We start from the raw sequence: 24,955 nt of genomic DNA on the forward strand, positions 1-24,955 counted from the left end.
GTTGCATTTGGCTGGTTTTAGTTTGGAGTTCAGTCCCCTTGTCTGTTTGATTACCATCGTTTGCTTGCATCGAAGGAAGCTGACGAGCTAAATAGTTAACCAGGGTTTGGGTTGATCTCAGTCCTAACATCACACGCTCAACGCTGACGAAGATAAAAGCAGGGGTGTTCAAAATGCGGCCGAGGGGCCATTTGCTTACTGTGGCTCATTCTTTATTGACCCACTGCATTTTGTAGATATAAAATTAGACTTCAAAAATGAGAAAAATGAAGCCAAAATAATTATGTTAGAAGTAGAAAAGGCGGTAGCGGGGTATTCATAAAATGTCTTCAAGATTGGCAGATCTAAAAATATGCTGATGTTAAACAAAAACGAACCAAAATGTCCCTTCTTCCATAGATAAATTCATACTTCCTTTTTCCAGATTATGGAAAGGAAAACTAAATTGTGGTTTTTAACCATGGATTACAGATAGACTTCAGATTTGTTGGATCTTATTGGGTAAGAAAATCGCCCATACTACTTAAAACATGCAATACATTTAGCTTTATTAATGCATAAAGAGCTTAATAACAGCTGGGGTCTCCCCTATAGCCCATACAGACATACACACTTTAATTATTTATTTATTTTTATAGCTATTTGTTGTTGTTGTGTCCACAAATACATTTTCAACAACCCTACTTATATCATCAACAATTAAAGAAAGACGTTTTAAGAAATTCTGAGTTACATAACTTTTGGTAGGCACATAAATAATTCATCCGATGTACAGTTCTGCCCTTCATATTAATATCATAACATTGTATGCATATCATTTTAATATATATAATTAATATATGCATATAATTGTTTTATTTTCTTTTTCAATTGACGTAACTAACAGTTATCAAAACATTTCAAATATGTGGGGACTCATGGCCTTGACTGGCGGCCGTCCCTCTGGTTGATTGTGGCGGGGACGCTGTTTTAGTGACCCTCTGACAGTTCCACCTCCCTTTGTTTTTTTGCGTCGCATCGTCTGGGATCCGTTCCCTGTGGGGTGGTGTGTTTCTGTCATGATCCCACATGACATTTTGGACAATATTATGTTTCCTGTATTTTGTATTATTTCCTGCCCAATGGTTTTATTTGTCGTTCCACTTCCTGTCTGTCATGTCTGTGATCATGTTTTGTTTAAGTTATGTCCTGTTAGGTTTTTGGACTCTTTTTAGTTCCTCTTTTCACTCCATTGTTAATGTCACCATAGCAACCATTAGTTTCACCTGGTTCACATTTTCACTCACGCACCTGTTGTCAATCATGTCACTGTTATTTAAGCCCGTCTTTTTCTGTTGGTCGTCCTGGCGACATTAACTCTGTTACCCTTGACACCCATGCTATCTGCTATTACCATAGCTCATGCTTCATGCCACGCCACAGTAAGTCCTTTTGTTTCATGTCCATAGCTTTTTCCCAAGTGCTAGTTTTTGTTTTCATTAGCCAGGTTTGTACCTCTGCCTTGTGCGTGCTTTTTGTTCACTCTTTTTGTTAGAATTAAATCATGTTCTTGCCTTCACGCCATGTCCGCTCCAGTTTCTCTTGCATCTCAGGAAAACAAACCCCCCATAGTCCACGTCGTGACACTGTCTGCCTTTATATCCAAGCCACATTACTTCTGGCTTGAGCACCTGCTTCTAGTTTGTAATTAGCAGACTTACATGCTGGCAATCGCTAATCAGGAGGCTTCTTATGCCATGCCTGTTCAGAGAGCGATGCTGATTTAGTTAATTTTTGTATCTTTGTATGTAAAAATGACTCGAATGGCAAAAAGAGAACAAAAATCATGTATACACATTTTGATCAGGAATTTTAACCCCTTTGAAGTTAGTACCCCTTATCATTGCAAATATTAAAATAAAACTGCCATTAATTTGTCTTACTTTTGTGCCGTTTCGGTTTTTAAGTTATTCCAAAATCATTTTCTGACTATTGATGTCATCTAGCCCCCAAATTTGTCAAAATCTCCCCAAACCTGTCCCATTCGTTTGCGCTGCAAAATATTTTTGTCAAGTATAGTTTTTATGTTATCAATGTTTTATTATTCATAACAAGCCCCACACCTTGTCAAAATCTCCCCAAACTTGTGCTGCAATGTTTTTTGTCTGGTTATTGTAATTCTTATGTTAGTAACTATTTTAGGCTTTATGTTATTATGTGTTATTATTCATAACCAGAACTACCCCCACCATCCCAAACATTTGTGCTACTTTTGTGCTACTTTTGTGCTGGTTTTTGCTTACATTTTTTTTGGTCTAACTATCATAGCTTTTATGATAATAACGTGCATAACCATCTCTTCCACCTTGTCAAAATCTCCCCAAACTTGTCCCATTGGGTTGTGCTACGTTTGTTCTGGTTTGTGCTTCAAACATTTTTTTTGTCTAACTATTAACGTTTTTATGTTATTATTATTCATAGCCAGCCCCCCAAACTTGTCAAATTCTCCCCCCACTTGTCACATTTGTTTGTGCTACGTCTGTGCTGCAATTTTTCTTGTCTATTACAGTTTTTATTTTATTAATGTTTTATTAACGTGTTATTATTCATAACCAGCCCTCCCACCTTGTCAAAATCTCCCCAAACGTGTCCCATTTGTTTGTGCTAGTTTGTGCTTCAAACATTTTTGTCTATTATAATTTTTTTGTTATTAACATGTTATTATTCATAACCAGCCCCCCAAACTTGTCAAATTCTCACCAAACTTGTCCCATTCGTTTATGCTATACATTTGTGCTAGTTTGTGCTTCAAACATTTTTTGTCTAAGTGGTTCTCAAACTTTTTTTTTTCACCAAGTAACACCTCGGAAAAAACTTGGCTCTCCAAGTATCAACATAAAGATTTACATTGAAATACATTAGCGGCCTAGGTATTCATTAAAAACTAGGCAGAGGTTTTATTTACCAAGCATATTTAATATTTTTGGCCACTGTAACATTTCACACAGTTTGAACAGTAACACTGTGTTTGAATACAGGAAAACAAAACGCTGTACTTTAATCTAGTGATTCTTTAGCATACCACTAAATTGAGCCCGCGTACCACTAGTGATACACGTACCGCAGTTCGAGAATAGATTTTATATTATTAACGTGTTATTATTCATAACCAGCCCTCCCACTTTGTCAAAATCTCCCCAAACTTGTGCTCTATTTTTTCCCCCAACTATAATAGTTTGTATTTTATTAACGTGTTATTATTCATAACCAGCCCCATAACATAAAAACTGTAATAGTTAGACTAAATAATCTTACTGCACAAACCAGCACACACGTAGCACAAACTAATGGCAGTGTTATTGTAATATTTGCAATGCTAAGGGGGACCAACTTTACACAGGTATATATGGCCACATTGTTGCAATAAAAAAATGTATTGTGCCTTTTTCCGGAAATTACTTTTTTCAATTCTTCCAATGGCTAAAGACTCACTTTTGTGTATTTCCAATATAATTTCTATGTTCTGCTGTTTGTTAAAAAGATAAAGAGACTACAGTAGTTGTTGCCACATGTCAAGAATATATATTTATTCATAAACTGAGTACATGAGTCAGTCATCAGTTGATTTTTGAATGTTTGTCATGTTAGGAGGCAATAATAAATGCAGAAGACATGCTTTCACACGCACAGAGCCATGATTGGATGGACTATAAGGAAGGAACACAGGGTAAAATCATATTTTAAATCAATCATATCTGGTCTTCCCTCTCAGGATGGTGTTAATGAAACATGTTAAATTTAAAATTCCAGGTTGATAATTGCTACTTGTGCACCACCACCCAAGTATAAGACAAAAGGTTCATTGCCAGTCGAACACTTCCAAGCAATCCAAGCAAGTGGATAGGCAACGTAAGCAGATGTGATTAACATTAAAAAAAAAAGATTTGAAAGACTTTAACAACGCAGCAAAAAATCCTTCACTCATGCATCCTCAGCTTCAGACAGCTTCCAGCAAACTGCAACATCCATAAATGTACACAGTCTGCAGTATTTATTGCTTCTTAAAAAAAAAACCAACACACCATAAAATACCTTTTGTGCGTCTTAACTTGTCTTTAATAGTGCTAAAATCACCAAGCTTGCCACAATATCTAACTAAGTAGGCCCCAATTAAAAACAAACTTAGCTTTATTGGTGTTTATATCAGCACTCTAATATGTTAGTTATTAGCAAATCCAAATGGCTGACATGACGCAGTGCATTCTGGGATTGCTAGCAAGAGCGAGTTCATTCATTGCCAACGCTTGACACATTTTCAGTGCTTATTTGTCATTTTCCACTGACTTTTTAGCACTTTAATCTAAACTAGTGAAGACAATTTTGGACACCTGGCTGTACAGTAAGTGAAAAAGTGAAGTTAGACCCTATATAACCATTTTGTTTTTTCTCAAAGGGACAAAAAAGTGTCTTCCCTTCTTCCACAATGTAAGTCTACAATTGTCCAAAATGTCTTGGTAAGATGAAGAATCACAAAGAGTGTAACTAATTGGGGTCTATAGTCCAACCAGTGATTTAAACGTTACGCCAGTAAAGACACTGCAGGCTAAGGCTAAAGCAGCACAAACACAAATCAGGTTTCTTTGGTTGGCGCATTAATGAAAATTATGTCAGCGGGATTGCAACATGAAACACACAACACAACTTTCACTTATCACTTAAAAAAAACTGAAAAAGCTGGACTTCAGCTCATTTTTGCACTTTACAAACGATGCAGCGATGTCACATTATAGCCACCAGTGACAGGATTAGTTATAGTCTGTGATTAACAGCATTGCACAAACCAGTTGACGAGAACTATACTAACTTTAGGTCACGTCCGTCTATTGTCTGCACACACGATGATTGTAGACGTGAGCATTATTTGGCTGCTCGTTTGATTTTTGAAAACTACCACTTTCATTCTGCTGCTGTCTTTGGATGGTAAATTACTAAAGTGCACAGCGAAACAAAACTAATCTCTAATCATTTAAAGCCAAAACGAAAAACACAGTTTGAATATATTAAAGGTTACTTAATGCTAAAAATAAATCAAATCAAATAAATGAATCATTCAATTTGATATTTGTAGATATTTTTATTTTTATTGAATCCAATTAATTGATTGACTAATTATACTTATTATAATCCCTCAAAGATAACTAATTAAATAAATAATAAAAGTGACTTAATAAAATGAAAATGTATTAAATTAGCTAATTATTCAGTTAAATGTGAAATTATTGACACATTTATGTATCCGAACTGGGTTAACACATTTATTACTTGTTTAATACTTGTTATGACAGGTATTTATTCTTCAAATTGACAGCATAGCAGTTAAATTATACTATATATAGTTTGTATAAATGTTCAGTTTATAATTATTTCCAATCTTTTAAATTCATTCCAACATCGTTATATTTATTTTATTATGGCACCAAATAACCTATACCTTGAACACCTACAATTGTACAAATTTATCATACTTTAATCATAGCTCATCCTATCTCCATTTATCTTTATTCTCATTTCCCACTTTCTTTCTCGCCCGCATGATCATATAACTTACCATCCTTATTGTTGCTACAAATTAGAACGCATCTATACCATAACTAAAACTTTCGACAATAACGTTCCATAATGTACAGTACACATAATGGTTACACTTGTACAGTCTATTATTACTGTAACAATATGTTTATTATTGTGGTTGTAGTGTAGAACTGCACTGCATCGACTGTTTCTACTGTTCTTTATACCTTTTTGTTTTTTTTTAGCTACATGACACAGTCAAAATATTAGAAACAGCTGTGCAAACAGACCACAGTATATTAATAGTATCAATAATGGTAACACATACTAATAATTTATAAATAGTCCAAATTGTTTTAATTATATATTATTATTGATATTAATTATTATTAATTGTATTAATTATTCAATAAAAATATTATTGCTTTTTTTCTCTTTTTTTCAGATAAAATATTTTTACATTTTTAAACACAAACTTTTTCTCATTTAATGTTATTTTTTTCCTACCAGGACATTGTACAAAATAATATATTTAAATTAACTGTCGTAATATGAGCACAAATAAGAGACAGTCCGTGACTTGTGACATGGAAAATCTGTGCGTATTTGGGAAATGGGCCGCCATCTTTGTTTTGGTGGACGCTTTTGCAGCAGCGTCATTCTCTTCCGGGGCCTCACTTGCTGATGAGGAGCCCCCCCATCCATCTGAGTTTACAGGCGAACCAGCGCCGCAGCGGGCAGAAATACTCAATGTGGAACTGCTGGAATTCGGGGGTCTTGCGGATGTCTCTCAGGAAGGCGATGTCCAGATCGGACTCTGTCAGCATGATGAGGAGCAGCAGCAGGGCGAAGAGCAGTCCGATGGTGACCAGGAACAAACGGAGAACGCTCAGGATGAACTTGTGCAGCTCCTCCACGTCACTAGGGGGCGATGGCCTGCTTCTAGCCAAACGTGGCGCTCTTCTACCAACCCTGGACTCTGCTACCTGGCCTTCCAACGAAACCCCGCACTCTTCATCGTCAATGCTGCGGGGGGCGCCGTTGAGGTGCATCTCCATTCCGTGTTCGGCCACGGGCGTAGGCATGACGCTGTCTGAGGGGCTGTAGGCCTCGTCGGAGATGACCGCTGAGGTGCTGGCCTCGCCGCCATCTACCGTCTGGCCTCTAGAGGGCATGAAGGAGTCGCCATGGGAGACGGAGCGGACCGGCGTGGAGTGTGCGCTATCTCGGAGGGACTCAAGGCCTGTAAACAAGAGAGTAGGAATTATGTTTCAAAATACAAACATTAAAAACTGAAACTGACAAAGTTAGGACAGGAGTCTAGAAAAGTCCCTAGTATTAAGAGTAATTTACTTTTTTAGTCAGACTTTATGCATCATCTTAATTTTAGCATATAGCCTGGAACATTTTGTCTATTCCAGTTAAAAATGTTGAAATTGAGAAGATAACCATTAAAATAAAATACAGTATTTTGGTTTTCCCATCCATCCATCCATTTTCTTCCGCTTATCCGAGGTCGGGTTGTGGGGGCAGCAGCCTAAGCAGAGAAGCCCAGACTTCCCTCTCCCCACCCACTTTATCCAGCTCCTCCCGGGGGATTCCGAGGCGTTCCCAGGCCAGCCGGGAGACGTAGTCTTCCCAACGTGTCCTGGGTCTTCTCCGTGGCCTCCTACCGGTCGGACGTGCCCTAAACACCTCCCCATGGAGGCGTCCGGGTGGCCCGAACCACCTCATCTGGCTCCCCTCGATGTGGAGGAGCAGCGGCTTTACTTTGAGCTCCTCCCTATTTCTAAGGGAGAGCCCCGCCACCCGACGGAAGAAACTCATCTCGGCCGCTTGTACCCGTGATCTTGTCCTTTTGGTCGTAACCCAAAGCTCATGACCACAGGTGAGGATGGGAACATAGATCGACCGCTAAATTGAGAGCTTTGCCTTTCAGCTCAGCTCCTTCTTTACTACAACGGATCGATACAGTGTCCGCATTACTGAAGACGCTGCACCGATCCGCCTGTCGATCTCATGATCCACTCTTCCCTCACTCGTGAAGAAGACCCCGAGGTACTTAAACTCCTCCACTCGGGGAAAGATCTCCCACCTAACCCGGAGATGGCACTCCACCCTTTTCCGGTGTCCATTAACGTTAGCTGCAAAGGCTACATGCTAGCTCATAAGCCAACTAGTCCCCCGCTTGTCCCCTACGGGGTGGCGGGGTGTGCTGGAGCCTATCTCAGCTGCACACCGGAAGGCGGGGTACAGCCTGGACAAGTCGCCACCTCATCGCAGGGCCAACACAGATAGACAGACAACATTCACACTCACATTCACACAGGACCCAGGACCTTCGTATTGTGAGGCACACTTACTAACCCCTGTCCCACTGTGCTGCCCTGCTATACACATGATGTTAAAAAATAAGACACATTTGCTTTTACATTTCCACATTCCAGCTAAAGGATATGTTGAAAGAGCATTCTGTTGTTTTAATATATTAAATTATTTTTACACGCCGTGTATGACAGTTAATGTCAGGATTTGTTTCTGTTTGTCTTATGTTTTGTCCCACATTTACTTGTTTGTGTCCTGAGTTGCACCTGTGTCTTGATCTGACCCCTTTTTCTCCTCCAATCAGCTTTTCTTGTTTCTCATGTGTCTAGTCCAGGTTTATTGACTCGTCTAAATAGTCTGTGCACTTAGTTCTCACTTTTCTGTCTAGTCTTTGTCTGGTCGTCTAATGTCTTATGTGGTGAGATTTGCGCCGATCCAGTGTTAGCGTTTGTAGTGTTATAGCTTTTCACTTTGTTTTGTGTGCTTTGGACAGTTTTACTTTCAACTTCATATTTTTTGATCCTACGTTTCTCAAGTCTATTGGAATGAACCTTTTTTTGAGTAGCAATGTGCTGTTGCATTCATTTGGGTCCACCTCTTCTTGCCGCCACATCTCTCCCGTGACAAATTAATAAAGTTAAAATGCTACCGATGCCGGAATTAATAGATTCACTTCCGAATTGTGGTTCTTATTCTGAATTAATTCAACATTTTCAAGAACCGATTCTTAAAGATGTTTTTTACGCCATATACGCGCTTACTCGCTGAGCGTTTAATTCAGCAGCCAAACGGGCCTTTTGTAACCTGTAACCAGTTTGTAAAGGTTTTAGAATCACCAAATATTATATTGTGAGAGTCGGTTTGAATCGAGGATTGATTCTAGATCAGTGGTTCTCAAACTTTTATCGCCAAGTTCCCCTCTCAGAAAACACTTGTCTGACAAAGTACCATGTGACCCACATTAAAATACAGTAGTGTAGTAGGCATACTTGCCAACCTTGAGACCGTCGAATTCGGGAGATTGGGGGCGTGGGGGGCGGGGTTGGGGGGGCAGGGTTTGGTGGTAGCGGGGGTGTATATTGTAGCCCGGAAGAGTTAGGGATGCAAGGGATTCTGGGTATTTGTTCTGTTGTGTTTATGTTGTGTTACGGTGCGGATGTTCTCCCGAAATGTGTTTGTCATTCTTGTTTGGTGTGGGTTCACAGTGTGGCGCATATTTGTAACAGTGTTAAAGTTGTTTATACGGCTACCCTCAGTGTGACCTGTATGGCTGTTGATCAAGTATGTCTTGCAGTCACTTTCGTGTGTATATAAAAGCCGCATACAACTTGTGACTGGGCCGGCACGCTGTTTGTATGGTGAAAAAGCGGACGCGTAGACAGGTTGTAGAGGACGCTAAAGGCAGTGCCATCCCGGCACGCCCTTAATATTGTTGTCCGGGTGAAAATCGGGAGAAATTCGGGAGAATGGTTGCCCCAGGAGATTTTCGTGAGGGGCACTGAAATTTGGGAGTCTTGCGGAAAAATCGGGAGAGTTGGCAAGTATGGTGGTAGCATGCCTGAATATTCATTTAAACAAGGCAACGTTTTATTTATTTAAGTATATTTAATATTATTGGCCACTGTAAAATTTCAGAGTTTGAACAGTAACACTGTGTTTGAAAATTTTATTGAGTGATTATTTGGCATACCACTAGATGGAGCACAGTTTGAGAATCACTGTTCTAAGTCAAATTGTCACCCCAAGAATCTGAATCAAATTGAAGCGTGAGTTGTTGTTAGTTTCACATTCATATAAAATGCTCACATAAAAACTGCCTTTCATGATATCAACAAGACTGGAACAGTAGTAAAAATACTACATACTAATACAAGAAGACGAAAGTTTTTGGGTTTTTTTGCATTCTAATTTTTAAAAATCGGCTCCTTCTATGTGGTTAGCAATGCAGCTAATGGGAGCAATCCATTCTGCCTCTAAATCACTCTAAAAATGCATCTAAAAACTGCTAACAATACTTCATTTATGTTCTGTAACCTGTATAATAATCAAGCTGTAGTGACATTGTTTTTCTAAGAGTGAACACAGAGGAACTGTTTTTCTAGCGTAGAAACACATGTCACGGTATTAGCCGTAAGCGAGCTTCTGCGTCAACAGCTGAATCGCTTTTTGTAATGCACAACACAATGGGATAGAACACCAATCTGTACTGACTGAAAAACATAAGCAATCATATTACAGTATCCGTAAAGTATTAGCATACATTTCATGTTTTGTTTGTACACAGCTGGCTCGGCAGCGTATGTAGTTGTAATAACAAGCACTATGTGCTGCATGTATCATGATTAATATTAAAGGGACTCACTCACTCGATGGACAGTTGTCTGTTTGGTTGAGCTAGCCGCGGATGTTACTTTCCAGTTGATTTTGGGTAAGCAAAAATTGGCTCCGAGTTCCACATTTACACTGTCAAGTCACGCCGGCCCTGACTCTCTCGGCTTCCGTCTGCTTCGTCATTTCACCCTCTCTTCGTGCTCGCTTCTATACAGTAACCAGTAGTTCATATTCAGGTTAAAGAAATAAGGTTGTGAATCCTCATTTGTCCAAAAATAGCCATTTTCCTTGTCTATTACGAAGTCGGCCATGATTAGAACACACACGCGTTGGTTTCCGGAAGTAGGAACACTGATTTTTCGCCGAAAGTCGGAAGTGTGCTGCTATGGAAACAGAAATAAATGCGCTGAGGAACTAAGTCCCGATTTTGCGTAAAATGACTAAAATACGGTAAATATTGTATTCCGCACTCCATCCAGCTGTATAATCACTCGCCATACAGCAATAGATGATATCTGTCTATTACCTGACACCTGACATGTTAGCTACTTCTCTTTGTTTTTAATGTCTATTTTCTGCTGGATCTACTCTCTATTTTATGCTGCTGCTGTCACATATACTGAAATATTGTACATGGTCATTGGTATATATTGTATATATGTTACAGACATGATATAATATATCTGTATATATAATATACTGTACACATATTATGTATATATTCGTATATATGTTATGTTATATTTTATATCGCTATATTTAGTCTATTTATACCTGCATTGTCCTTTCCATCCTTACACTTTCCATCATTGTAACTGAGCTACTGTGTTGAACAATTTCCCTTGTGGATCATTAAAGTTTGTCTAAGTCTAAGTCTAAGTCTAATATTGTTATGAACGTGTCTGTTAATACATTATATATATACTTGCCTTGTGATTATAAAACGTTGATGGAGGGTTTTGAAGTTGTTTCAGAGGGCTTTGAAGGCTACAATGGTGACTCCTATTAGCCGCATCTTGGAAACGTTTTTTTTTTTTTTTTACCATCTTTAGAATCCTTTAAAAAAAGACGTGGGTTTTTGTCTCTCATAATGATTGTGAGAGATAGGCAACATTCCAAAAAAAGTGCAGTTCCTTTTTAACATACTGCATCAATTGAAATAAAAACTACTTGATAAATAAATATTACCAGATGCTAATATCATTTTATCACTAAAATGTGTTTTGTCTGATTGACGACACTGGTGCTTTTGATAAGTAACACATTTAATTTTAATGTACTGATTAGCTTTTGAAAAAAAACAGAAAAACATATTTTACCCTTGTATGACAATTAAGAATGATGACAGTTTGACTCCAGCACCCCCCGCGACCCCAAAAGGGACAAGCGGTAGAAAACGGATGAATGGATGGACAGTTTGACCCTGATAATGATGATGTCTTGACCCTGGAACAAATTATCTGTCTATAATGACATATTTTAAAAGGGACAGTTTAAAGCTACAATGAGTAACCGTCTATCCTCTGTATACCATGTGCAATTTACTAATATGATCCTATTTAAGAAACTGTTCAAACTCTAAGTGTAGGGAAACATCTAATAAACTTGTCTTATCTACAGTGTTTCTCCTTGTATTTATCTGGGCGTAGTGTTAGTGTTACAGCTAACGAAATAAGGTCTGAGTCAGCGGATTTGTTGTGTGGAGTGCCTCCACGTTGAGTTTTGGGTCCTGTCTTATTTTTGCTGTTATTGATCCTTTTGGGAAACATCATGCAAAGGTGTAGTGATGTTTCTTCCTACCTATTTGCTGATTATATCCAGCTTTCCTGCCTCTTTTAAACCGTCTGAGATCCCGAAGCTTAACTCCTTGCTCGATTGTTTAGTGGACTCTTTGCAGCTCAATGCAGACAAAATGGAAACAATGGTTATTGCACCTGATGATTTAATTCCAGGGATTAAACAAAACTTGGGTTACTCTAGTCTACTAAGCCAAGCTTCAGAAACTTGGGAATTATCTTTGACAAAGACATGTCATTAGTGCAGCATCGTAAGCAGCTGATGAAAAACTGCTTAATTAAACTAGGGAAAATCTCTAAACTTAGGAAAAAGGTGTCACAGAATGATTTAGAGCTTATTATTCATGCTTTTGTGTCTTCACGTTTAGACTATTGTAATAGTCTATTTTCATGTCTGAACAAGAAAGGAGCTCTCTCAATTACAATTAGTGCAAAACTCTCCAACCAGAATTTTGACCCGTACAATTAAGAGGACCCATATATATTCCCTAGTTTAAATTTTACATTTGATCCTACGGGATCAAATGTAAAATCCTGGTTGTAGCCTTCAAAGCCTTGCATGGCCAGGCTCCTTCTTATATCAGTGATCTGATCCAGCCTTACACCCCAACTCGGGCTCTGAGGTCTGTGGATCAAAATCTGCTAAAGGTTCTACTACGCACTCGTTTTTGGACTAGATGTGACCGATCCTTTCAGGCTGTTGCTCCCATGCTTTGGAACAATCTTCCGCCCTCATTGCGCTCAATTGAATCTGTTGACACTTTCAAAAGCAAACTTAAGGCTAATTTATTTGATTAGGCTTTTAATTAGCTACTTTTGGGCTGCTATGATTTTTATGTTGTCTTTTGTATTGTTTTATACTGTATATTTTAGGGCTGGACGATTAAGGCAATAATAATCATCATTATTTTGTGTAACGACCTGGTCGCATCGTGGTGCGAGGTGTTCTCCCAAGGATGCAGACGGGCTCGGACACAGCTTGCAGGTAGGAAAATGATTTATTCAGGAACTAAATCAGACAGGAAAAAACAAAAACGACTAGCGTGGGAGCTAGCAAGCAAAATAATATAGCATGAGAGCTAGCAGGAAACAAAGTGGTCGTTAGCTGTTGCGTGAAAGCAAATTAGGAAGCCAGGCAGAGTGCTGCCCGGGCGAAGACTAAATAGCCCTTTGATTAGCGCTCGGGCAACAGGTGCGCGTCCCAAACGCTAACCAGAGGCAGGTGAGCAAAATCTGCCGTCATGGCAACAGAAACAAAACAAGGTGCTGAAAACACATGTGACTTGAAAACGTAAAACTATGATCCGGGCAGCGGATCATAACAGTACCCCCCCCTAAAAGGACAGATTCCAGATGTCCCTTGAAAACAAAAAAAACAACTGGAACCCGAAAAAAAAAACAAGCAAAAAGTTCACGAGTCAAGGGCGGGCGGGGGGGTGACTTGGTGGTGGGTCGCCAGGCCACGTGTCCCCGAATCCACCGGGGAAGGGTCAGGTGGTGGCGGCGAATGGAACGCCGCCGCCGCTGGCGAGGCGGGCGAGGCGGGCGACCACGGTAAGGCCACATTCGTGGCCGCCGAGAAGGTGGGCGTGAGTGGCGCCAGAATTTCAGCAGCCTCTGAGTCCTGCAACAAAGTCTTGAATGTCGCTGCTGTTTGCGCCACTGGCGTCCCTTCACTGACCTCGAGGGCTGCATGCGGGGACCTGCTTTCCGCTTGCGCCGCCGGACCACTCGAGGTCGCTCAGATGTCGCCGTGGAAGCGGTAGGAGTCGACGTCGCCGTGGAAGCCGGAGGAGTCGACGTCGCCGTGGCAGCCGGAGTCGCTGTCGTGGCAGCCGGAGTCGCTGTCGTGGCAGCCGGAGTCGCTGTCGTGGCAGCAGGAGTCGCTGTCGTGGCAGCAGGAGTCGCTGTCGTGGCAGCAGGAGTCGCTGTCGTGGCAGCAGGAGTCGCTGTCGTGGCAGCCGGAGTCGCTGTCGTGGCAGCAGGAGTCGCTGTCGTGGCAGCAGGAGTCGCTGTCGTGGCAGCAGGAGTCGCTGTCGTGGCAGCCGGAGTCGCTGTCGTGGCAGCCGGAGTCGCTGTCGTGGCAGCCGGAGTCGCTGTCGTGGCAGCCGGAGTCGCTGTCGTGGCAGCCGGAGTCGCTGTCGTGGCAGCCGGAGTCGCTGTCGTGGCAGCCGGAGTCGCTGTCGTGGCAGCAGGAGTCGCTGTCGTGGCAGCCGGAGTCGCTGTCGTGGCAGCCGGAGTCGCTGTCGTGGCAGCAGGAGTCGCTGTCGTGGCAGCCGGTGCTGGTGCGAGAACCAGTCGTAGTACAGGTGCTGGTGCGAGAACCAGCCGTGGTGCAGGTACTGGTGTGAGAACCAGCCGTGGTGCAGGTACTGGTGTGAGAACCAGTCGTGGTGCAGGTACTGGTGTGAGAACCAGTCGTGGTGCAGGTACTGGTGTGAGAACCAGTCGTGGTGCAGGTACTGGTGTGAGAACCAGTCGTGGTGCAGGTACTGGTGTGAGAACCAGTCGTGGTGCAGGTACTGGTGCGGGAACCAGCCGTGGAGCAGGTACTGGTGTGGGAACCAGCCGAGGTGCAGGTACTGGTGTGAGAACCAGTCGAGGTGCAGGTACTGGTGTGGGAACCAGCCGAGGTGCAGGTACTGGTGTGGGAACCAGCCGAGGTGCAGGTACTGGAACCTGTGGTGGAGCTGGTGCTAGCCTTAGCCTTGGCGCTAGCTTAGGTGCAGGTGGCCTAGCTGGCGGTTGCGGCTTAGCAGGCCGAAAAAACGGTGGTGGCGGCCGGGCAGGAGGTTGTGGCTTAGCCCGCCGAAGGACAGCTGGCGGTGGCCGAGCAGGAGGTTGCGGCTTAGCACGCCGTCGGACTGGTGGCGGTGGCCGAGCAGGAGGTTGCGGCTTAGCACGCCGTTGTGCCACCCCACTCGCACAGCTCCCAGTACTAGCCCCCCCCTCAAAAAGCGGATCCCAGACGCGCTCCTTGCGGATTGGAACCGTCTTCAAGGGTGGGTGGAGGGAGGTCAGTGGGAGGGCAGAATCCTCTCCTCTAAATTGTCCAAAATGTCTCTTCTTACTCCCCACTTGAGACTGGGTGGGAGCACAGGGGGAAAAAATATGTGCAGTGGGCGGAGCAATAGTCACTGGGGGTGGAGCTAGAAAGTCAGGTGACCGGGACTGACTAGATTTACATTTCACAAAAATGTCCTGAAAATGTTTTATCTTAGAATTAAAGTCCTTAGGAGGTGGCTGACAAAAAGGAGCAGAAGAATTAAAAAAAAAATCTTCGTCTCTGACGTCATCCACAGTGGGTGGGATGACGTCATCCGTGTGGGTCTCCAGCTGACTGACAGCCCAATCGGTGAAATGTTTGGCGAAATGGTCAATTGGGTTGCCAAACATCTGAGGAGGGGAATCTTGGGCTGAATGTTGCTTGCTGTGTACCGGTGGAGGAGTTTGAGGGAGTGGCGCGTCTTGGCAGCGAAGTGAAGACCTCTTGGGTGGCTTCCGTCTTCGCTGACGTGTCCGGTGGTGCGGAGGTGTGGCGATGTCCTCGGGCCAAACGGAGTGGATTGGGACCAACTTTCCGTTAGGACCCCATATCAGGTCCTGGCGCTCCGAGGGGGAATAGCGGAGAGTCTCCGCCTCCATCGCTCGCAACACCATCCACGCACCTTCGTCCATCTCCTCCGACGTGCTCGCTGCGAGAGAACTTCTTCTTGCTGGCTTCCTACTGTAACGACCTGGTCGCATCGTGGTGCGAGGTGTTCTCCCAAGGATGCAGACGGGCTCGGACACAGCTTGCAGGTAGGAAAATGATTTATTCAGGAGCTAAATCAGACAGGAAAAAACAAAAACGACTAGCGTGGGAGCTAGCAAGCAAAATAATATAGCATGGGAGCTAGCAGGAAACAAAGTGGTCGTTAGCTGTTGCGTGAAAGCAAATTAGGAAGCCAGGCAGAGTGCTGCCCGGGCGAAGACTAAATAGCCCTCTGATTAGCGCTCGGGCAACAGGTGCGCGTCCCAAACGCTAACCAGAGGCAGGTGAGCAAAATCTGCCGTCATGGCAACAGAAACAAAACAAGGTGCTGAAAACACATGTGACTTGAAAACGTAAAACTATGATCCGGGCAGCGGATCATAACAATTTTGATTGATATTGTAATCATGATTAATGACACGATTATTTATTAATTTGAAAACAAGAGTATTTATTGTACCACCAAAACTCAACTTTAATTATTGTTAAAAAAAGGATATAAATTGGTATTGAATAAACCACAACAAGTAAATCAATAGTAGTAACAATATATTTAAATAACAATAGCAATATAACAAAAAATAAAATACAATTTTTACCTTTTAATTGTTTTTAGTTCCACTCAAGTTGCGATTGTTGTCGTGTTTGTAGGTTGATCTTACATTGATGATGTCGTTCACAACAACACAAGCAGATGAGATGTGTTGTAGATGTATGAATAGTTCTTGCTAGTTTTAGTTTCGTAGTTTAGTCGCTGTTTCAAGTGACCGTGTTAGAATTGTTAAGGACGGGGCGGTTGCATGTTTAGGGGATGAATGAGTGGCCCCGAACACGTTAATTTCCCGAACAAATGTTCTTTCTCCTCACAATGACAGCATTTCATTCACTTTTTTGTCAATTTCTGTGATGTACTGCGTTTAACAGCGGATTTCATGATATTGGCCAATTCTGTGACTCCGTCCGCTGTTACGTCAACGCGGAAATCATAGGCCTTATTTTTTTTTGAGTTTAGTGATTATTGATTAGGCATACTCGCGATGTGTCAAATAAAAGTATCAACCATGGTAAGATCCCAAACTTCAAGGAGACATGCATTTTTCCACTCATTCGCTCCTGGAATTTGCATGCATGTTGCGCGGCCCATTGTTGTTTTTTCCGATTATTATATTTTCATGATCGTGAGAAGACAATCGAAATTGAAATCAAAATTTTATTAATTGTCCAGGCTTAGTATATTTATATTGTTTTATATTGTGTTTTCATATTGTTTTAAATTGCGGTTTTGTATTGTATTCGAAAACATATATATGCCATCGTATAAACATTTAGACGTTGTTTTAGTCAGGAACAAACCTAACGTACTGTGCTTTTAGATCTTTGAATCAAACCTAACATACAGTATGATGCTTTAGCCTTGACAGAACTTCATGCTTAATTCATTTGTTCAGTGTCAAAGGTTACTCCCTCCCTCCCACTTGCATTGTATAAAAGAATGACACATCTGTCATTTTGCGCCTTTTCCCTTTCATACCTGCTGTAAATGCGGACTGTACCTTTTGCGATGCTCGAGCTTCTCAAAATAAATCTAAGACAATTTTTTTGACTATTTGAAAGAAAATTTCCAATACAGTATATTTATTTTGGCCTTTTATTTTGTGTTTAATTGCTGATAGTTTAACTGTGTTGTCAAGCACTTGTGGCTTTTTTTTCTGTGAAAGATGCTATACAAATAAATGTAACTTATTAAATTACTTATCAAAAAAAAAGACGATTATCTATAATCTATTACATACGCTACTCAGCAAATTATGTGAATTACAATTGATCAATTATCCATTCATGTGAGCTTTATTGATGTATTAATTTGCTTATTTGGTTGTCTGTGTTACAGATAGAGTACAGGAAGTGAACAAATGTGTTAGTGATTAAGGAGAAAAGAAAAATGTGTCACAACCTCATCACAAATTGCCACCTCATCGCATGCAGGGCCAACACACACAGATTACTGCTTTCCATTTGTAACAAAAACATGGCACTTTTCAAGGCACGTTACCATTCAGAACTGTCACAATAACTGAAAAACGACGAGTGGTCTTTACTGCCACTTTCACTCATAACAGATTATTTTATTCTGCAATGTGAATAATGAATAGGGGAAGTGATGAATAATCATTGGAAGGAAAGCATATTTGCTGCAGTGGGAGTAATGATACTTATAAAGCACTTAATACCAACCTATCTCAACCAGCAGATGTATGCCTACTGTGAGGACCATTGAAGCTGCATTTAAAGCTATAGGTCATGTTGTATTTTTGAAATCATTATCTTATGACATAACTAAAGGAAATAATTAATGTGAGCATGAAAGACTGGAAGTCTCACTTAAGCCTTGTCATGATCGCAGCATGCTACTTTAGAGACCACACTAGAAGCATTTAGGGATCTCCAAAATTCCCAAAACAAGCTAATGTTACCTGCGTAGCCATGAGGAGGGACTGCTCGCCTGGAAGGAGCCTTAGACTCCCGTCCCGGTCCAGTATCAGAACCTTCCGGAAGGGAGGGAAAGAGCGGAAGGGCTCCTAAAGCCTTCCCCAGTAGCCGGGGTCCAAGCGACAACACGCGCACATTCACATCCCGATAGCAATGGTTGATCATGCGCAAGTGAACGTTCACTTTGGTCTCAATGCGGATCAGACACTTGACCATGGTTCAAGGTGAGAGATATGACCTTGACTCTTCCTGCTGACCCCACTTGGTGCTGCACTAATGAGCTAGAAAGCGCTAACGAGCTAGAAAGCGAGCGCCCTACTTGTCGCTATCAGGTCGACAGTCCCAGTTGCACTGAAAGACAGACGGAAAAGACAAGGCCTGGGAATGTAGTCCCCCTTCTCCCCTTTCACACTTTGCTGCTGTTGGCTAGAACCCCCCCCCCCCCCCCCCCCCCCCCCTATCTCTGCCCCTTACAGCAGGAGCTATTTTAGGACAGTTATTATTACCGATGGGAATACCACCAACAGAGACAAAACACAAGGGATCATACGAAGGGTTCAAGGTCAGGGCCCTTTTCAAAGTACTGTAATGACCCGAATATGAGACAGCCCCTCTCTGATGAGTAAGTTGTTTGGACCCACCTGTGAGAACCTCTAGATCAGTGGTGTCCAAAGTGTGGCCCAGGGGCTGTTTACGGTCCGCGGCTCATTCTAAAAATGCAGCCATGTAGGCTGTCATTGCTCAAAAATAATGAATCAAAATCAATGTTGTCATAAATGATTAACCTATTAAAGGCTCCAATCATCAATAAATCAATCAAAGTTTACTTATACAGCCCTTAATCACAAATGTCTCAAAGGGCTGCACAAACCACAACGACATTCTTGGCTCAGATCCCACATCACGGTAAGAAAAAACTCAACCCAATGGGAACAACTAGAAACCTCGGAAGGCACAGCAGATGTTGGGGATCCCCCCTGGGTGACCGGTGCAATGGATGCCGAGTGGATACAGTTAATAATGTGAGGGTCAAGTCCATTAATTAATTGTCATCCATAATTTTGGGGAAAAATATTGTATGTTTTGTATTTGCCATAAAAAACTAAGTTTTGTTTGACAAAAGAGCCTGAAACAAACAAAAAAAACCCTGAAAGAATAATCCATCCATCCATTTTCTACGGCTTGTCTTTCTCGGGTTGCGGGGGTGTTGGAGTCTATCCCAGCTCCACTCGGGCAGAAGGCAGGGTACACCCTGGACAAATCGCCACCTCATCGCAGGGCCAATATAGATAGACAATAATAATAAAAACGTATAAAGGACCGATAGATCTGAAGTTGATCTGGAGACTTAAACATCAAAAGTAAAAAATTTAAAAAATAACGTATGAATTGTTTTTACCACTATTATAAGTAGAGCCCTTTTGGGTCTCCAAGAATTTAGTGGGACCTTTTAAAAAAAAACTAAAATAAAAACTAAAAATAAAGGTTGTTATGAATATTGACCTATTTAAAGGGAAACTGCACTTTCTGGGGGAATTTTCCCTATCATTTACAATCCTTATGAGACAGGAAGACAAAGGGTTTTTGTTTTCTTTGTATTCTAACATGTAAAAATTGTCTCGTTCTCAGTAGGTCACAATGCAACTAATGAGAGCAATCAATTCTTCCACTAAATCATTTAAAAAATGCATTCAAAAACCGTCACCAATACTTCATTTACGTTCCAAAACCTGTATGATATTGTTGTCATAAGCTGGCTTGTTGTTAAGTGTTTGCGATTCCAAAGATGCCGAGGACCTCAGGTAGGGCGCAGGTATGATGTTCTTTACTTCAATATACAAAGCAACAGAACATAAACTAGATGCTAGTTTAGCGTTGCATGAAGATAGCAGAGTGAAAAAACTTGCGTAGGGTGAAACAAACAACAAAAGCAACAAACAAACCGTCGTCTGTAGCGAACAATGGACCAGCAACTAAGACAGGGAAAACACCAGAATATAAAGGGGAGTGATTAGGGGCAGAAACAGGTGAGGACGCTAATCAATAAACAAAAAGCAGGTGCGGCTAATCAGTCACCTAGCAACAAGAAAACAAAACCAAGGGTTCAAAGGAGCATTGAAAAACATAACAGGCCACTAAACTAAGGAGAATAATACACAGTAAACAATGGACCAGCAACTAAAGCCCAATCCCAATATACCCCATCACTCACTCCCACTAGCCCTCACCCACTACCACTACACCCTCGAAATGAAGTAAAAAGGGGTAGAGCTTAGTAATCTTCCCTAAGAATTGGGACACCACTTGCATAGTTTACGTTCGGGCACGTAAGTGACTACATAGTTACGTTTGCACATACGTCCCACCTAGAGTTGTACCGATGCCAATATTTTGGTACCAAAATGTAAATCGTTATGTATTTCAATATTTTTTGATACTTTTCAAAATAAACGCCAACTCCAAAAACTTCATTATTGGCTTCATTTTAACAGAACATTTATGATAAAACTCATGATTAAACATATGTTTCTTATTGCTCCCAAAGAACATTATTAGAATAAAAATTTAAAAGCGCATTAAACACATGGGCTTTTCTTATTGCACTCAAAGAAAAGTTTACAATTATTTTACATATTAGATAAAGCCTGCCATAATCTAGAATTAGGTTAGAATAGAATAGAAAGCTTTATTGATGTGTAATAAAATGCTTCTTGGTTTATGGTTGCCAATTTTGACACACATACAATAATTAGTAAACACTGAAAACAAGGCTAAAAATGAACAGATAACACAAGTAGCATGTAAAACACACATTGTCAAAGATAAAACACAAATAAAAAATTATTCATTTGTTACGAAATTCAGTCAATTCACCTGCATTATTTTATGTTACGTTGGCGGTTTGGACTGCTCTAATCCATCCTTTTTAACAAGCCAACCTGTCATGATCCGCTTCCCAGATCATGTTTGTTTAGTTTTTGACTCTCTCAGTTCCTTTTTTGAGCACCTGTGGGTTAGTGTTTTAGTTGCCATGATTGCAGATTGTTTTCACCTGGCGCTGATTAGTGTTCAGGACCCTCACCTGCTCCTGGGCACTAATCAGAGAGCTACTTATTCCCTGCTTTTCGCCACACTCAGTCTGGCTTTCTTATTTGCTTCCAAGCAACAAGTTACATCGTTGATTTACCTTTGGATTCATATGCTAAGCGTTTCTTGTTTGCTATACCGTTAGCTTCCCGTGCTATTTTTTGCAGCCTGGGAGAACGATCCACGCAGTAAAATGCGACAACGCCGTGACACAACCAGCTGTGTACTGTGCGTGTCTAGTATCTACTGTATATGCGCACGGGGGAAGCTGTTGACTGTATTACCTGCCACGCTTTAAACTCCTTGTGCAGGTCTGAATGTTTGTTATTTAAATGTTGACCTAAATTTGAAGCAACTGTGGTAATGCTGTTCCCCTTTAAGGCGTTTGCCATATAAAACAGCTTTTTGACAAAAAGAGCATAAAATGTAAAAAAATAAAAAAACAAACAATAAAACCTATCAACACATAGACCTGAAGTTGTTCTAGAGATTTAAGCGTTGAATAATAAAAAAAGAAATATATGACTTATTTTTTTTACATTTTTATGTCTGAGACCCTTCCGGGTCCCCAGGACCAAACTTGAAAAGAAAAATCTAAATATTGTATTGGTTGTGAAAATGAAAAATATCCAAATGTTGCCCGTATACATTCACTTTTCAGTGTGCGGCCCTCAGTGGAAAAAGTTTGGACACCGATGCTTTAGATCCTAAATATAGCACAACCAGTGTTATCTTCAGGTCAATACATTATGTAGAGTGTGATGTACCCTCCATGATGGAGATGTGCACGGCTCTCCGTCTCGTCCTGGGTACACTCGTCAAACGGGGGCCGTGTGTGATTGATGGACAGCTCCTACTTGGCACCATGCCCGCCCTGAACAAACCCACACATACTTAAATATCATGTAAATCCACACATACAGTACATGCACAGTAAATACATTGATCAACCACAACATTCAGTACAGCTGCTGCACATTTGCCTTAAATAGTGTTCCAAATGCAGGTAGCTAAATGAACCATTTCAATGCATCTCATTGGTTTGTGCAGCTAATTGAACCTGTTGTTGTAGCAGATAAGCAAACGTGTACAATATCTTATAAAAGTACAATATCTTGTGAGTACAACAGCCCTTACATTTCATCAACCACATTTTATTATATCTTCTCAAGGGACACTATAGAAATGTCACACTATATGTTGAAATTCATGTTTTCCTTAATTGGATCGCAGAGATGGATTTATGGTTCTTTAAAAGGGAGCCAGATCTCGAGGAGCCATTCCTTTCAAGGAATCATTCAAAGACTGGTTCGATATTATAGTTATTTTTTTCGTTTTTAAAGGAGACCTGTGATGATTTTAACCTTCATTTAAAACACATTCCTTGTGGTAGGTAATATCTATTGGATATGCTTTGGTGTACATTTTGCTCCATAGTCTCTTTATTAATCAGTTTTTTAGAGTCTGTTTAAACAATGTTCGTTTCTGGATGCATTCCCAGATTACAAATGAAACCATGCCCCACGGTCTCCAAAAGTATCATAATTTATCTTTTGAAAATGTACACTGCCTAAATATATATCTTAAAGTTGTCGCCGTTATTTTTTTTCCCAAGACATGGTCCAAAATAAACTTCCTAAACATTATGTAGTATGGATGCTCAATTTTTATTTGTTTTTTCAAGAATCTATTTTTAGATCAAAACATTAATAACTAGTGTTGATGTTATTATTATTGATACTTTTGCTTTCATGCATTTTTGGTTTTCCTTTTTTTTAGTATTGTATTGTTGTATTGTACTGTATGTGTTCTCAACTATTGTAAAGCTGGGACTTGGTTGGAATTGGGGTTGCTCTATTTTCTTTTATTAGATACATTAACATGCTTTAGATTTTAAAAATATAATTCATAAATATGTTTTTTGTGGCCAACACTGCTCCCTTAAGTTGTACGTCAGCAGCCAAGAGGAGTTTTTGTAACCTTTATCCTGTTTTGAAAAGGTTTTATTACAATTTAAACACTAAATAATATATTACAAAACCGTGTTGAATTGAGAATCGATTCTGAATCGAATTGTCACCCGAAGAATTGGAATCGAATCGAATCCGGAGGTGCCCAAAGATTCCTACCTCTGTTTGAAGCAGGAACTCTCTTGCTGAGAGATTGACTTAGATAAGTACGTCCACCTCGCTGTGACGTCACACCGTAGCCATATTGCAAAACCCCGCAAAAAGAGGCATCCAAAACTGCAAGCTCACTCCAAAATGCTTGAATCCCAAGATATTTATTTTTTAACCCTAGTTAAACAACATTGTAAGAACATTTATAAGTCAGAGAAGACAAAAATAAATATCATCTTTAAGTGATTTTTTTTATTCAAAGAAACAATCCCTGATAGCAGTTATAAGATGTGGATAATAATAATTTAATTTTACACATACAATACTTTTGTTTTAAAGGCCTACTGAAACCCACTACTACCGACCACGCAGTCTGATAGTTTATATATCAATGATGAAATCTAAACATTGCAACACATGCCAATACGGCCGGGTTAGATTAGTAAAGTGCAATTTTAAATTTCCCGCGAAATATTCTGCTTAAAACGTCTCGGTATGATGACGTTTGCGCGTGACGTCACGGATTGTGCGGACATATTGGGACACCATTGTGGCCAGCTATTAAGTAGTCTGTTTTCATCGCAAAATTCCACAGTATTCTGGACATCTGTGTTGGTGAATCTTTTGCAATGTGTTTAATGAACAATGAAGACAGCAAAGAAGAAAGCTGTAGGTGGGATCGGTGTATTAGCGGCTGGCTACAGCAGCACAACCAGGAGGACTTTGAGTTGGATAGCAGACGCGCTACCGTGAGTACAGCTTTGGCTTCCAAACATTTGATCGCTTGCCCGTACGTGCGTGCCGCTATGTGCATGTCACGTACGTAACTTTGGGGAAATATATGTGCTGTATGAACTTTACGGAGGTGAACGGTACTTTGGGCTGTGGGATTGAGTGTGTTGTGCGGGTGTTTGATTTGTATTGGTGGGTTATATGGACGGGAGGGGGGAGGTGTTTGTTATGCGGATTAATTAGTGGCATATTAAATATAAGCCTGGTTGTGTTGTGGCTAATAGAGTATATATATGTCTTGTGTTTATTTACTGTTTTAGTCATTACCAGCTGAATATCAGGTCCCACCCGCCTCTCACAGCATCTTCCCTATCTGAATCGCTTCCACTGCCCTCTAATCCTTCACTCTCACTTTCCTCATCCACAAATCTTTCATCCTCGCTCAAATTAACGGGGTAATCGTTGCTTTCTCGGTCCGAATTGCTCTCGCTGCTGCTGGCCATGATTGTAAACAATGTGCAGATGTGAGGTGCTCCACAACCTGTGACGACACGCTACTTCCGGTACAGGCAAGGCTTTTTTATCAGCGACCAAAAGTTACGAACTTTATCGTCGATGTTCTCTACTAAATCCTTTCAGCAAAAATATGGCAATATCGCGAAATGATCAAGTATGACACATAGAATGGACCTGCTATCCCCGTTTAAATAAGAACATTTCATTTCAGTAGGCCTTTAAGAATTAATCTGAATATTCTGACTCAAATTTTA

The 24,955-nt window shown here is 40.9% G+C and overlaps 1 protein-coding gene across 1 annotated transcript in view; it reads right to left on the reverse strand.

Annotated features, from left to right (window-relative positions):
- Positions 1 to 3,551: 3,551 nt before the first annotated feature.
- LOC133632415 (FERM domain-containing protein 5-like) overlaps positions 3,552 to 24,955 on the reverse strand; it is a 171,927-nt gene continuing 150,523 nt past the window's right edge. Inside the window, exons 13-14 of the mRNA XM_062024823.1 lie at positions 22,101 to 22,207; positions 3,552 to 6,793 (exon numbers count right to left, since the gene is read on the reverse strand). Of these exons, the coding sequence (XP_061880807.1) occupies positions 6,225 to 6,793; positions 22,101 to 22,207 (676 nt within the window). The 3' untranslated portion in view covers positions 3,552 to 6,224. The remainder of the gene's footprint in view (positions 6,794 to 22,100; positions 22,208 to 24,955) is intronic.

The sequence above is a fragment of the Entelurus aequoreus genome, linkage group LG02, assembly GCF_033978785.1.
Source record: "Entelurus aequoreus isolate RoL-2023_Sb linkage group LG02, RoL_Eaeq_v1.1, whole genome shotgun sequence".
Classification (NCBI taxonomy): domain Eukaryota; kingdom Metazoa; phylum Chordata; class Actinopteri; order Syngnathiformes; family Syngnathidae; genus Entelurus; species Entelurus aequoreus.